Source organism: Labeo rohita, chromosome 7 (genome assembly GCF_022985175.1).
Source record: "Labeo rohita strain BAU-BD-2019 chromosome 7, IGBB_LRoh.1.0, whole genome shotgun sequence".
NCBI classification, from domain to species: Eukaryota; Metazoa; Chordata; class Actinopteri; order Cypriniformes; family Cyprinidae; genus Labeo; species Labeo rohita.
This window is the reverse complement of record NC_066875.1, coordinates 4,947,973-4,964,501: the sequence shown is the minus strand read 5'-3', so window position 1 is coordinate 4,964,501 and position 16,529 is coordinate 4,947,973. Positions and strand designations below refer to the sequence as shown.

At 35.2% G+C, this 16,529-nt stretch overlaps 1 protein-coding gene across 5 annotated transcripts in view; it reads right to left on the bottom strand.

Annotated features, from left to right (window-relative positions):
- Positions 1-16,529, bottom strand: part of kcnip4a (potassium voltage-gated channel interacting protein 4a) — a 240,063-nt gene that overhangs the window by 159,917 nt on the left and 63,617 nt on the right. The window contains exon 1 of one of the 5 annotated variants that reach the window (XM_051115602.1): positions 7,376-7,782. The exons of the other annotated variants lie outside the window; for them this stretch is intronic. Within the exon in view, the coding sequence (XP_050971559.1) occupies positions 7,376-7,463 (88 nt within the window). The 5' untranslated portion in view covers positions 7,464-7,782. Of the gene's footprint in view, positions 1-7,375; positions 7,783-16,529 lie in introns of those variants that run through there. 5 annotated transcript variants of the gene reach the window in all.

Sequence of the window (16,529 nt, the reverse complement as noted above, 5' to 3'; positions counted from 1 at the left end):
TGTACAAAATGACTGGATTATCCTTTCGGATAATTTCCCACTGTTTTCATGAAAACAAGAATTCACTGCATGCTCATATCACAAACCTACTGCACCACTATCCTCGCTTAGAGCTTCCTGACAACACGTACAAGGCAGTTAGCAGAGTTTGTCTATCAAACTGAAGAGATAGGGCATACTTAAGACACAATGAGCTGGCATCTTGGATTAAATATTCAGTGTTTGGTCAAGGATTATGTGGACTCCTGGAACGCCGTCTCAGAGGACAGCTGGAACATGACCTGGTAATAGCTGTCAAGAAACCAAAGAGAAGAAACCTACACGACTCATGTCGCAAAGAATTTCCAAATAAACACACATGACTGACACGACTACAGGCGCAGCCTTCGGTTTCAAACGCAAGTAAACAGACAAAAAGAAATGGAAACTATAAATGACGTATTTGCGAGTTACGGCTGGTAAGAGCATCAGATAATTCCTCATACTCAAAGAGAGTTAAGAAGGAAAGAGCATAATGTCAACGCGTTGAAGGATTTCAGCCTTGCGAGACCTCCGCAAATTGCATTGACAAAGCAAATCAAATCACTTGAAATCTATAGCCGTCTTCTGCGCTGAATGCTAAAAATGTCTATGTGCACCTGAGAGGTTTGCGTGAGAGATAAAACGTGATAAAGCAGAAGAGAAAGTTCTCCAGATGCTTACAGGCAAGATTAGAAAAATAAAGGCCATTTTTGTCTCTTTTCCCCAAAGACGAAAGGCAGACGCTGCTCCAGGTCCCGTGCCAAGTATTTCAACCGGTCCCCCCCTAAAAATGGATGATATATTGCAGCGGTGCATGCGTGTGACAGCAGAAAGCAATAAACTGGAGGAAAACAAAAAGGCAAATGTCATTTGTTCACAAGAGAGAGATTTCGAGCGCTTAGGCGTTAAGAGCGAGGCCACAATGTGACAAATAGCTGGACGCAGTCCTCCGGCTCCATGTGGCTCGAAAATCAGCTGTTAAATTTAAAGTCTTCAGGGTCCAAAAGCCTGAGGAAATATGTAATGTGGGACATTTGAACATTATAGAGACACATTATGGCATGAAACAATGTAATAGGTTGTTCGAAGTCATTTATAGCAATGAAATAGCCAGAGCTGTTATAGTGCTGGTGAGATAAAACAAGGATTTCATTTTCTTTATGGTCTTTAATCAAGACACTGGAGGATAAAAAGGAGAAGACACTTTTTAAAGACCCTACACTCTCTTAAAAAAAAAAAAAAAAAAAGCTCAAAACGTTTTTTTTCCCCTGAAAGAGCCTTTTAGTTAACAGTTCCTAAAATAACCATTTTATACTTACAATCTTAAAAATAAACATTCCAAAAGGGGGGGAACCATTTGTTGGTTCCCCAAAGGACCTTTCAGTGTCTGTTCACACTAGACATGTTTGGTTAGATTAAAACTAACCCTGGTGCAGTTGCTCCATTAATGTGATTCATCTGAATAAGTGTGAACGCTACCATCGGAACCCTGATGTGCACCAGACAAGCAGATCGAGACCGCTGAAAAGATGGGTTTCAATTAGCTTGCAAACGAACTCTGATGCAGTCTGATTGAAATATGAACACAGCATGGACCAAAGACATCTAAACAAGCCAAAAACAGGGCGTGATGTTGCAAGATACAAACCTAAATGTTCAAGAATACTTGTTTTTTCTCGCCATCATTGCAATGTTTTCTTTACAGTTTAGTACAGGCGTCTGAACCACGTCTCTTTGCATCAAATCTTTGTTTGTTTGTATGACGGAGGAATACCTGCTGCTATTTCGACTCCGGACGTTGTTTTGACACATTTCATTAACTTAGCTGTAGAAAGTACCATCATGTGCACATACAATAAGTGCATTTAGCCCCGTGCACAGCATTGTTTTGGATGTTCAAGAAGTTCCGTACAATATATGCGCTACCAGTCAAAAGTTTTTGAACAGTAAGATTTTTTAATGGGCAGCAGAAGTCTCTACTGCTCACCAAGCCTGCATTTATTAGATCCAAAGTACAGCAAAAGCAGTAAAATTCTGAAATATTTTTACTATTTAAAATAACTGTTTTCTATTTGAATATATTTTAAAAAATAATTTATTACTGTGATTTCAAAGCTGATTTTTTAGCAGCATTACGCCAGTCACATGATCCTTCAGAAATTATTGTAATATTCTGATTTGCTGCTCAAAAAAACATATTATTATTATTATTTTTATTGTTGAAAACAGCTGAGTAGCTTTTTTATAAGTTTCTTTGTTTTGTTTGTTTCTTGATTTTGGTCCTAAAAATGACAGTGTGAACACAAGCGAACAAGGACTAGTTTTTTTTATTTATTTATTTATTTATTTATTTTTGTCTGGACCAAAATAACACAGAGAACTGAACTACAAATGTAAGCACATCTGCAATGAACAGTTCCTAAAATATTTTTTTTTCTTAATTATTAAAACCTTTTAAAAATCTAAAAAAAACTTTATATACTATAAAGAACCACTATAAAGAACCTTTTTTGGAATGGAAAAGGTCCATGGATGTTCTTCATGTTCTTGGAGTTCTGGGGCTTTTATTCAGTTAGCATCTATAAAAAAAAGGAGCAAACCCTTTGATCCATCCTTAATTCGTAGGAAATGTGTCAACATGAGACTTTGAAGAGTCTTGAATATTTCATCAGCACAGGTATATAATATAATATTATATAATATACATAATAGAGTGCAGCAGCAATGATGTCAATACCTAGAAGACTACAGTAATTTGCCATGGGCTCCTTTGATTTTTTCCTATGGGTTTTTTAATGCAGTTTTTCGATTTATGAGTACAAGGTTTGTGGTAAATATAAACTGATGATGCATGGATGTTTTGCTGTAGAGCATAAATTACAAATTCTGAAGGAGTTATGTTTATTTAAAGCGGTCCTATTATGCTCTTTTACAAAGTCTTGGGGGTGTACTAGAACATGCTTTCATGCTTGGTGGTTCGAAAAACACATTATTATTAACATAATTTACATTATTACAATACATTTCTCCTAACCTGGCACATAAGGCTCAATTAGTTCTGGGTTTAATGAAGACCTACCTTCCAAAAAACAAAATATGTTGTGATTGGTTAGCTGTCCCACTGCGATCCGATTGCGATACTGCCACGCCCCTTGTCAAAGAAGCAAGTTCCGTGTACAACTGTTAGCGCAAGCTAGATTAAAGTGATTTTTACGTTTTAAATATGAATATTTTTCCTACAAAAGCGCATCGATTCGCTACAGGAGGCTTTTATAAACCCCCCAGAGCTATGTGAGGCACTTTTTATTATGGATGGATGCACTTTATTGGACTTGTTTTGGACTGATAAGGAGAAACACCCGTCAATGCCTAAGTTTATGCATTTTAAAATACACTCGCGTTATAAGTGAAGCTATCTACACTGTATGATGAATAAATCTCTTACCACGCACTGCACACATCTGCGGCGTTATGGCTCCAACGCGACCACCGTAGATTGTAGATTGCATGTGTTTCGACCCCCTGTACTGCACACGTCTGTGGCGCGTTCCAGCTCTGAAGCGGCCACTCTAGTCAATGCTTGTGTTGCGCTGCATCGCCAAAGTTAGGCTAATCCCCCACCTCGTCCCTACCCTCTCTCCAACAATTTGTATTTTCCTGGGCGGGATTTCATTTAATGATATTCTAATGGACCACGGTGTGACATCATTGCATGTGGAAAACAAATGTTGGAGTCCAAAGGGGCCATTCGTTGTAGTTCTTGAAAAGGGATTTTTAAAAAAAAACGAAATATCTCCTTTTGGAGAGGACTTTGAGATTTGTAACTTTGTAGATCTTTTTATGCACAAAGATACCACACACTGACTAAAGTTCAAAACATGAAAAAGAATATTAGCAACGCTTTAAAAAAAATGCATGTTTGTAATAAGTAACTACATAAAGTTTGAAGTGTGTGCAGTTTAACTTACAAATCAAAATGTCAAGTATCATCAAGCAATGAAAAACTCAAAAACTCCATTATAAAAGCCCCACAGGAAAATATTCCAGGATTTGACGTCACTGCTACAGCACTCTATAACTAACCCATCACTTCACTGGGATAAATGTGCAACCACAGCATGCAGCGTTAGCCGATTTCTCCAAGGACACAGATTTCCAGTGTCCCTCCGCTCTATTCTACATCAAATCCCATTTAAATCAGGCTCAGGTCAGGCTTTATAATTGACTGATTCTTTGGGTGATCGATTACTCCTGATCAATTGAGCAGCTGCTATTGACGTTTAGGGTCTGTGCATTGCTTTCAGAGATAAAGGATATAGTGTTTGCTTTACAACAGTGGTTGCATAAACATACTGAAATCACAAACGGCTACTTAGAAAAGTACAAGATAATCTGTTTTTGGAATTTAACTTAATTTTCCATCTCATTTTCCTTTGCTAATGCATTTATGCATATTAAATCTTCACATGCTTCAATACTAGCACATTTTTTTTGTCTTCTTGAAATGCAATTTGCACTTCAAGGTTGGGTAAAGTTGCTTTATACATTTAAACTAAAAAGGAAAAAGTGCATTTTAGTTGAGAACTGAGAAAAAGCAGGACAAAACAGAAAGAAGATCACTGCTCTACATCCATTTACGGACGGATTGTCTTATTGTGTCAGCCGAATCAATACAGCACCTTAACAAGGATGGCAGAGAGACGGTATCCAGCAACTTGCAGTCAGAAAAGCTGTCAGTCTGCCAGACTATCAATATTAAAAGTCATTTTCTGTGACTCAGCAGAATACCTGACATTGGGCTTCCTCCAGATCCCTTGCAGCACTTTTAATTCATTATTGATATCTTCTGGTAATCATCACCAAACAGCTGACATCAATATCAGGATAAATTAATTTTTCATGAATTTGACCCTTAATCTGTTTAAATCACCATTTGGCAAACTGTTAAGTAATGGTTTTGGATTAAGCAGTATATCTATGACTATTTAAGCAGAGGAAAAGACAAATATGAATTGATACTGTTTATAATCACAGGAAAGTTTGAATGTGAGAAGTCTATATTGAGAAAAAACATAAATTATTCATAAAGTTTACTAGTGACCTGCAAATGTTGTCTTAATGTCTCAAACATTTGTGCTTAAAAAATAGCCCAAATCTTGAGATATTTTACAGGAAAACACTTTTTTTGCACCATAAACAAGACACCAGCTTATGATCAATGGCACCAAAAATGCTTGACTATGCTAAAAAGAATTCAATAATAACTACGAAAACCTGTCACAAACACAGAAGACATGTCTTGTATCAACACATGACCCCAATCAACACAAGACTTTAATGAGGAAAAGACTTGCTTTCCCTGTCAAGTGTTGATGATCAAACACCACATCAGACCGCCTACAGAAATCTGCTTAAACGAAGCCCTCAGCAGTACTCAAGCCTTCACTGCACGTCTTTTTATCTTTCTCAAGGGTTACATGAAAAACTCCTCCATGTACACAACACATTAATGCACGGTATTCATAAGAAATAAGACCAGCAACGCAATGCATGCCAGGTTTTGCCATCCGTGGTCTTTGTTGTCAAACACTCCCACACATTCAGACACACAGATTCACATGCTGCAGAGATACACTGCATATTGCTCACAAGCAAAACAGATACACCATAATCAATAAATGCGAATGTAGGGAAAGAGCCAAGAACAACAACAAAAAATCTGTCAAATCAACCATAAATCACATCAGATTTGCCTGAATTAGCTAGAACAACTTTCTCGTGCTGAATCAGTAAATTACCATAATTAGCAAACTGCAGTCCTGAATGCAAAGGGTAACTTCATCTAAAATGGAAAGACACATTTAGACTATTCAAATTAAAAAGATGATATTTATAACATTTTTATATTTTATTTTTTATGGAGTGGGGCACATTTATTTGGATAATTATACATATTTAAAATGTTGGTTTAATAACCCTTCAGGTTATTTGGATATATAGAGGGGGACAAATTTATTTGCATAACTGTGTATATATATATATATATATATATATATATATATATATATATATATATTGACCCTTCAGGTTATTTTAAATAAAGGTTGTTCTAATTAAAATGGTGATATTTATTTAAATATATATAATTAATATATATAATTAAAAAAACTATTATATATAAAATAGTGAGATTTATTGAAATAAATGTATATATTTACATTTTAAAATGTTGGTTCAATAGCCCTACAGGTTATTTTGATTTCAAATGAGTGCTATTTATCTAAAATATTTTATATTTTTATATTGTATTTTTTGGTTAATTATTTGTTCACAATGGAGTTGTTTTTGGGATTGGAACATATACATAAATAATTACATGGATAATAAATGATAAAAAAAAAACTTTAGATTATATAATAAATTATATAATTCTATTATAAATTATATAATAGAATTATTAAACAATAATTATAAGATCAATATAACAACTATATATTCACAAAAATATTAACTGTTTGTAGATATTGCACACACACCGTTATTATTTTTATTTTTTTAATATTTTAAAAAGTTTTTGTGATCAGAATTTAAATATTTGCTTAATGAAAAAAGCATACATTTAAAATTTAAATAAAAACAATTGATTAGAATTTAATTAAATGCTAAAATTATATTAATTAATTGTTTTACTGTTTATAAATTGTATTTTTTTATTATTTAATTAATAATTTGAATTAATTTCTTTTAAATTATTAAGACCATATAAAGGGTTTTTGATGGATGCAAAGAGCACATCTTGACAAGTAAACCATTTATCAAGGTCAACACAGTCACCTCATGTATTTGTTTTGATATATAGCTGATTTCCAGCAGCAAGCCTATACATTTCAGAAATATGGTCCACCGCCCAAATTACCTGCACGCAGTTTGACATAATTTGTAGACACACTGGGGAAACTACAGCAGGATACTCAAGGACAGGACAACATGACTAAATCCATGGAGAAGAGCCCATCTCTCCTTGAAACAGCTGACACATCAATTTACATTTGGTAAATGATGGGGAAATTTTGTTTGCCTCCTCCTAATTGTCAGTAGCCTGGGATTAATTGACATGATTAAGCGGATTAGGAAGGAGAAGACGAATAACAAAAGTCAAAATGTGGTTACGTGATGCCTGCAGGTTGTTTGAGCTGCTCTGCTGCTCTCAACTTACTGTATGTATATAACGCAAGCTTGCACCACAGTATTTTGTATGCCGTTGCAAATGCAGGCGCATCACACGAATGCAACCAAGAGCAAACCCAAAGTTCAGTATTTCCACGATGAAAAACTTGAAACACCGGAACTTTACCTGCATTGAGTGTACCAGTAATAAGTCTGAAGAGGTACTGAGCAAACTTCAGTATCTCCCTCTTGCATCTCTTCCTGCAACTGCTCATGCTGAGGTTTCTGTCTGTCTTTTTCCCCGCTGTTTAATCCTCAAAGGGTTTGATGACAGAAGAAAACTTCCTCCCCGTGGCCGCGCTCCTGCCCGAACCTGCTCTGCTCGTGCGTCTGTGAGTGTCGGCTCATATGGAGCTGCGCGCGGCTCCTCGCTGGAGATCCTGTCTGCTCGAGGGGGGTCACTCACTGCCGTTGGGTCATAAATATTTCCTCTGGAGCGCTCGTGTGTCCCGGAGGTGCTGAGCGCTCCGTCTTCACACTCTTTCTGTCACACACAGAGTTGTAGTAGAGTGGCTGCTTGTGAGTCTCAGCACCATCTGTGGCTGTTTCAACCTCCACGACCGTTGCTGGGGAGGCGGTGCCAGCGTGGCCCCGGAGCGAGAGAGGGAGAGCGAGGAGGAGGAGGGGTGGGAGGTGAAAAAAGAGAAGGAGAGTCCGCGAATCAGCATTGACAGGCGATTATGGGACTGTCGTGTTGCCAGTTACGACGCTCCAACACTTCTCTGGGTGAGAGCCACGAGATTGAGAGAGAAAGATATAAAAAGAAAAAAAGTGGACGAAAGGGAGGGACGGAGAGGTTAAAGATAAGAGAGACTGTGGAGACAGCCTGCTCTTGAATGAGGCGAAGTGAATAGGACAGAGATACGGAGAGGGAAGATAAAGGTGAAGGTGCGAGAACGAGTGAAAAGAGATCCGGACAGAAAGACAAAGGCAGAGGGACCGAGGTGTGAAAAGCAACACTGAAGGCAATACAAAGAGACACACAGAGAGAGTTTGAGGTTAAAACTGAAGCGACACACCTTGACATTTCAGAACGGCAGGTGTTCAGACGCTGGAAATAAAGGTGGAGTTCATAAGGTCAGACTTGATGACTCACTGCCTCGGGTCCTTATTTCACAAAAACAGGCCTAGGTCATATGTGACCCTGGACAACAAAATCAATCTTAAGTAGCACAGGTATATTTATAGCAATAACCAACAATACACTGTATGGTCAAAATTATATGCCAAAAATCATTAGGATATTAACAGGATCATGTTCCATGAAGATATTTTGTAAATTACCATAAATATATCAAAACTTAATTTTTGATTAGTAATTAGCATTGCTAAGAACGTCACTTGGACAACTTTAAAAGGGAACTTTCTCAATATTTGGTTTTTGTTCACCCACAGATTCCAGATTTTGTATTTCAGCCAAATATTGTCCTATCCTAACAAACCATACATCAATGGAAAGCTTATTTATTCAGGGTTCAGATGATGTATAAACCTCAATTTTAAAAAATGACCCTTATGACTGGTTTTGTGGTCCAAGGTCACATATTTTACCCCTAAATCAAAGTAAAAATTAAGGTTGCTAGAGTTGTAGCAAACATTCAAGGCAGTGCAACGAATTTTAAAAGTGATATATAAATACTTTATGGTTTAAAATATGCATAATCTGTAATGAGAATGTGATTTAATGCATTGTGTCATTAAGAACCCCTTTAATAAAATAACAAAGCTGGGACAGCTCACCCAAAACAGAGTTACTGGTAACTAAAACCAAGATTAAACTATTAAAGGTGGTCTCTTCCAGAACAAAAAATTACAGATAATTTACCCACCCCCTTGTCATCCAAGATGTTCATATCTTTCTTTCTTCAGTGGTAAAGAAATTATGTTTTCTGAGGAAAACATTTCAGGATTTCTCTCCATATAGTGGACTTCAGTGGTGCCTGTCAGTTTGAATTTCCAAAATGCAGTTTCAATGCAGCTTCAAAGGACTCTAAATGATCCCAGTCGAGGAAGAAGAGTCTTATCTAAAAACTCCCATCTCATTTTCTCCTCCAACTTTAGAATTGTCCTACATCACTGCAGAAGTACCAACCCAGGGTTTACAAAGTGAATGTGCAAAGATCAAATGCCCTTTGCAAAAAAGGGTAAAACAACGATATAGGGTGATTCTGAAGTTGGAGGAGAAAATAAGATGGGAGTTTTTCGACCAACCTTACACAAAGTGCGTATCGCAGAGACGAGACAAGATGAGTGTTTGAAGTTAAAAAGTATATAAGTTGTTGTTTTTTTTTTTTGGAAAATAACCTATCGTTTCTAGATACTTACCTTACGAGCCTTCTTCCTCGGCTGGGTTCGATTAGAGCCCTTTGAAGCTGCATTTAAACTGTATTTTGGAAGTTCAAACTCACGGGCACAATAGAAGACCACTATATGGAGAAAAATTCTGGAATGTTTTCTTCAAGAAACATAATTTCTTCAGACTGAGGAAAGAAAGAAACAAACATCTTGGGTGACAAGGGGGTAAGTAAATTATCTGTTCTGGAGTAAATTTTTGTTCTGGAAGTAATCTACTTTAAAAATTATTTTCACTAACTTAAAGCTGAAATAAAATATAAATATTAGATGAAAAACTGAAAAAATGAAACAAAAGCATAACAAATTTGCTAAAACTAAAATTAAACAAACTAAAATAAGCACTAAAATTAAAATACATATATTTTATATTTTTATAATTTAATTAAAATACATTTATTTCATACTAAGTATACTTTAAATCCATTAACATATTTATTGACATCACTTAAGTATAATTAAACTTTAATTTGAGTATTTCTTTACTGCACAATGCACATTTCGTAATATTGATTAAAATGTGCTTTAATATTTCTAATCATCAGGATTCTCTGATCTCTGTATAATGTCAGTCTTTAAAAGACATTTATATTTTTATTAATTTATTCACTAGGGAGGTCATTCAAAATATTAATAAATACTATACTAGCATATATAGAATACTAAAATAACACTCAAAAATTTAAATGTGCATTGTTATGCATACAAAAATAATTAATAGTAAACATGGGATGTCAAGCTACAAAAAAGGACAAATAAATAAATAAATAACAAATGATGATTCGTACACTATGGTATTCTGTAACTTCTACCATTTTTATTACGTGATTAACACACTAAAAAAAATATTAAGTTGCCAGTTAGAAACATGGAAATGGAACATGCAGTATTGTCATCTTTTTTAGAGATTAACAGATATAGCCATGTACTGTTGCTGTACAATATGTAAAAACATTCTCCTTTCATGTTCCATGGGGACAAAATCACAGCATAAATTTTTGAAATATCATGGTGAATAAATAATTTTGACTAAAATATGAGCGAGTAAAACGAAAGAACATTTCCATTTTGGAGTGAACTACTCATTTTGTTGTTGTTTTTTTTGTTGTTGTTTGTTTGTTTGTTTGTTTTTGTTAAAGGATAGTTCACCCAAAAAAATTCAATCCTGTCATCATTTACTGTTGACTTCCATAGTATTTTTTTTTCTTACATACTATGGAACTCAATGGCTACACTCTAAAAAATGCTGGGTTATTTTTCTTAACCCAAATGCTGGGTTCAAACCGCTGGATCACTTTATTGGGTTATTTGTAATATTTTTACACAGGTGCTGAGTTATTTTAATTTTTTAACCCAAATGCTGGGTTCAACTTGTTTGTTATTGGGTTATTTTTAATATTTTTTTACCCAGCTGCTGAGTTACACTCAGACCGCATGCTTTTTGAGTCCTCTACATTCTGGAATACAATAAATTAAAATGCTACTTTTAAATGTTACATTTTTTATGTCTTAAATGCTTGTTAAATGAGTTTAAATGTATGTGATATTGTAAATACTATGCTGTATTCACTCAAAAAAATTCAGTTTGTCTTGTATTTTGTCCATGCGTTCTTGCTTAATAATGAATGTTCATCTTTTAATTTTGGCTATTGCCTCTAGTAATTCTGTGTGTTTTTTATAAGTTCCAGTCCATTTTAAGCCAGCAGTATAATACTTTTTTAACAATAGTTGACTTAAAACATTTAACCCAACCAGCTCGGTCAAAATAACCCAGCATGTGTTCTGTCCAATATTTACCCAGCGCTGGGTTGCCAAATAACCAAAGTTGGGTTGCTTTTTAGAGTGTACTGTCAACAGTTACCAACATTCTTCAAAACATTAAAGGGCCCATTTTCCACAAGTTGATATGATTCTTTAGGGTCTTAATGAAAAGTCTATAACATGCTTTGGTTAAATTTTCTCAATGGTAGTGTAAATAACATCTTTTTTACCTTACCAAAATCAGCTCTGCAAAAATCATCCTATTCTGGTCAAGGTTGCTTTAAATGTTAATGAGCTCTGCTCGCCCCGCCCCTCTCTTCTCTCTGTGGAGTGACGAGCCTGTTTACTTTAGCCATGTGTAGCCGCTAAACTTGCTAACTAGCATGTTATTAGGAAAGGCAATTGCAAAGATTCATAAAAAAACCCTTATACTCACTTCTGCTGTAGGTGAAGCTGGATCACGAATGATTTGCGCGAACATAGACAGATATATGTAGATCGGGAGGCGCATTCCCTTCACAAACAAATGTAATCCACTGCATCTTCAGCGGCTCAGATGTGGGGAGTAAATGACGACCGCTATGTTCAATATTACATCCAGAAACACAACACCTCAATCGCTCAATCGGAGATATTCTTGTCTAACTTACATCCCTGCTCCGGCATCAAAACAATGGAGGTCAGACTGTGACAGCTGGTCTGAGGTAAGAGCTCATGTCAATCAACTATCGTGGGAGCGGCCTCTGTGGGTGTGACGCCACAACGACAGGTTTTTGAGAATGGCTCGATTTGAAAAAGGGGATATTATTTTTACAGATTAATTAAAAACCACTGCATGGATTTTTATCATTATAGGGTAGATCTGTACATACACTGCCAACACACATTAATGTTCAAACAACATGTAAAAGTGAACTTTGCATCCGATGACCCCTTTAAATAAAACTTTACAATGACCATGGCACTCAAAATATCTTCTTTTGTGCTCAACGGAAGATAGAAAGGCATACAGGTTTGAAACAGCTTGAGGGTGAATAAACAACAGAATTAAAAATTTTTGGTGAACTATATCTTTAAGCAAAAATCAATTCATATTCATTCTCTTTGATTTTGGGTTAAAACTTGACCATCTGACCCAGGTTTTGTGAGGTTCACCCACACGAATGATGTTTGAAGTCAACTTCAAACATCATAATTTCTTCCACTTCAATTATCCAAACCTCACACATTCTCAACTATCTATCCATCAAAGCCTCAACTCAGATCCCTGATCAGTTACTGTGGAAGAAAAAAATGTCCATCACCATGTGACGATCTTTTTATGTGTAAAACACTTTCATTAACATTCCAGCAGAATCTCCGGGTCATTATAGCAGCTCTAGGTAGAGACGAGCCATTGAGATGACAGATGAAACGGCTTGTATTGTATATGAAAGACGAGTGGATTCCCATTGGTCATCGGTAGTTCAGACAGGCCTATTTCAGGAAGAGCACTCCAAAACCAAGAGGCTTTTTTTCCACAAGTGACATTCTCACAGAAGATTTAGACCCCTCGCTGTTCCCGGTGCTCTCAAATAGGAACGCTGTTTCCGCAAAGAGGCGTGTTGTTCTGAAAGGAGCTCTGGGTTGTTGTGACAAGAGAGAAAAATGTGGGTGAATGCAAAGAGAACAGATTTTCCATACAGATTAAGCTACAGTGTGTGCACACTGTCACTGCGCTGCACATTCATACAGCTGCTCCACAGCTACACGTTTGATATGACCTTATGAGTAGCATAGCAATAATTCATGAACTCAAATTAATTTCATGTTCTGAATCTAAGGAGACATGTGGCATTTTACTATCAAGAATTACTAGGTGCACTGAAAGGTCATTGCAATGAAGCAGCTTCATTAGATTTGTGTGTACTAGAAATAGCTTAAAACGAAGTACACTTTAGCATACTTTTAAATAGAGGGCTTATTTCGGAAATGATATACTTAAGTGTGAACTGAATGTAATGTTTTCAGACACTTAACTGCATGTTAATTGCAACTAAATTAAAATATTTTATAGTTCGAATTCATATTATATGCAACTTGCTGAACTTTAAAGTGCTTTTTGACACACTTAAGTAGGATTTAAGTACATCCTTCTATGTAATTTCAGTAATTCTGCTGTCAAATATGGTTAAAGTACTGCTGAATGTACTGACAAGAATTTATGGTAAATTAAAATTGGAACTTGGAACTTATAATTATATAATATATTTAAATATATTACATTTTGTAATGAAGTAACATGAAGTACATTTAAAATACAATAAACATACAGTAAAACTGTTCTATAACAGTTACTAAATGAGTATACTAAATGATCAATTATCAAATTTACACATGCTTGTAAAGATACATCTTTAAAGCATGACAAAATATTAATAAAATAATACAAAGTGAGTTTTTTTTTTAAGTGTACTTATGTGTGTTAAGAAACAGTCATTAGTACTCAAGTACACTTAACAATAATTTTTCATTAATGTTACATCTGCATGTACAGCTGTTTTTTTTTTTTTTTTTTTTTTTTTTAAATACTTTAAAGATTAAAGTACACCATAAATTTACTTTCTGTACAATTAAGTGCACTTCTTTTTTGGACAGAGATTTGTGAATTCTAAGTTCTTTTTGGATATAATTAGCAAAAATAATATGAATTTCTATGAACCCTGTAAGTATAATGATTTTAAATGTATTAAAATGCTTTTAATTTTTTTTAATGCATTAAAAAGTATTTATAATACCTTAAAACCATGGATGTTGTTTGTTCACATAAGCAGCTGTGTAATTTTATACATTTGAAAACACAATTATACATTTTTTTTTATTTAAATGGAATACTAAATGGAATAAAAAACAAACAAACAAAAAAAAAATACAATTTAATTAATAAAAAGTATTTACAATTTTCACATTATGGTCAGATCCATTATAAAAATAAGTTGCAAGAAGCCAAGACAAGCATTGTTATTACTATTGTTACTTAAGGTTAATGATTTGAACAAAACATTAAATCTACGTATTAAGCTTCGGACTTTGGTCTTGCACTGTTTGCATAATTGACAAGAATAATGCCTTTTTATTACACAGGCAACCTCCAGGATATTAGGAAGAGATTTAAAATGCATGACATGTACAGGCTTTACAGAAAGTGTTACCAAAAATTTCTCAGTTCATCAGTTGAGCGATATTTTTAGCCTGTATCAGTATCTGTTTGGGGCGGAGCTGTCTAATTCAGACCAGACCTCAACGAGCTACTGCAAATGCTCCTCATTACCAATTAGCAGCTGCTACGCAACCCCCTGAAACAATCAATCTGCATTCAATTCAAGCCCAGGCAGCTATTGAGAAGCCGCACACACAACTCGAGCGATAGACTTGCTGGGTATGAAGAGTATTTGCCGGTTACCGGCGTGTGTGAAAACCAGCTTCCGCACCTCTTTGAATTCATCCTGCCACACGCACCTGCTCACAAAAGCAGACATACACTCCATATCTCAAAAAGCACTGATGTCATGACATATCCTAGCCAAATCCAGCACTACCAAAAATGCTACTGCATTTATGTATATGTACGTATATGCAGCAGATGCGCTAGTGAGCAAACGTACTGTACTTTACATTTAGCAACACTGAAGACGCTTAAAATATATGAGCATCATTATAACATCACATATGTGAACATGTACTGTAAACAACACAGTACTACCATATGACTATCCACAACAGTCATTATATTATCTGAGCTTCATTTCTCATTACTGTCATGAACGCGTTCTTCCAAACTGTCTGCTGTGTCCCAAGCTGCAACTGCAATCCCTCAGCTTTGACCCTGCAGACAGGCGACCTGACTCATACATCACCTTAATAGCTTCCCATGCAGCTCAACTCATGTTTGGTGTAATGTATTCTCCACACGCTGGAATTCAACAGCCTTATACAGTAAGGGACACGAGGGCCGCTGTGTTTACATTGAGCTGGTGTCTGTGACAAGACTCTCATGATGCAGAAGAGCAAAGACGTCAACTACACAATGGACAGTCGTGTACCTCATCAGGATTTCCGGACATCAAATCAGTGGTCAGCTTGTTCCCACACTCCTGTTTATATTCAGTTACACAAAGAGAATTAAAACAGGTGTTGCTTCTTTGGCAGGCCTGTGAAACTGCTGTCTCGATCTTTTTTTCTGGGCCTTAGTGCATTCATATAGTGCAAACAGAGTAATCATGGCAAAACTGAAACAGGAAAATGGGTAATGGCTCATTAAGCAACAAATTAGGAGTTTATTGAGGGGAAAAAAGTTTTAATTAATAGTGAATGTGTTCCCTATTCTAAAGTGCTACAGAAAAATTATTTTAGCGTTTTTTGATTTGATGTTCATTTTCACACTCCATTTTCTCTGAAACACAGCACAGTTAAATCAAACTCTATTAAAATAAATTAATACAATTCAATTACAATAAATACAAATAAAGTATTGTGCATTAAAATAAATATTTTACAATAAAAAATAAATTAAATACAATTAAAAACAATTAATTCTTCAAAGCTGTAAATAAATACTATTAGAGTATGTTATTTCTAGAAAACACAATTTCAGTCTTCTGTTTATTTGTAATTATTTGTGAAATTTACTAGCAATTTCCAAATACTGAATTTCAGAATTATTAAATTAAATGAAAATCTCAGGGTTAAAATAATAATCATTTACAGAAAAGAATTAGAGTAGCTGACCAACTTCTAATAATCAGTTTTAAACACAAACGTATTTAAACATATTTAAATGTTAGACCCAAAACATATTTAAACACGTAAGCAATACTTATAACCATATATGAGTGTCTTGCAATATTTATTGCAATAGATAATCTAAAACAAGTGCCAGTTATTTAAATATACAGACTCATATGTATGTGTAGTTTCATCTTCAAAGTTCAAGTTGAACCCTGTGGATTCATACAGTGAATAGATGTGTGACTAACAGAGAATCTAAAAGTCATTTTAGAGTTATTATTATGTGCCATTTACTGTATTTGCATGCTCAAAAGCCTGGTGGATCATGCTGGCTGTTAATGTGATGAACTACACCAGTGATGTTATATGTGTGTGTGTGTGTGTGTGTGTGTGTGTGTGTG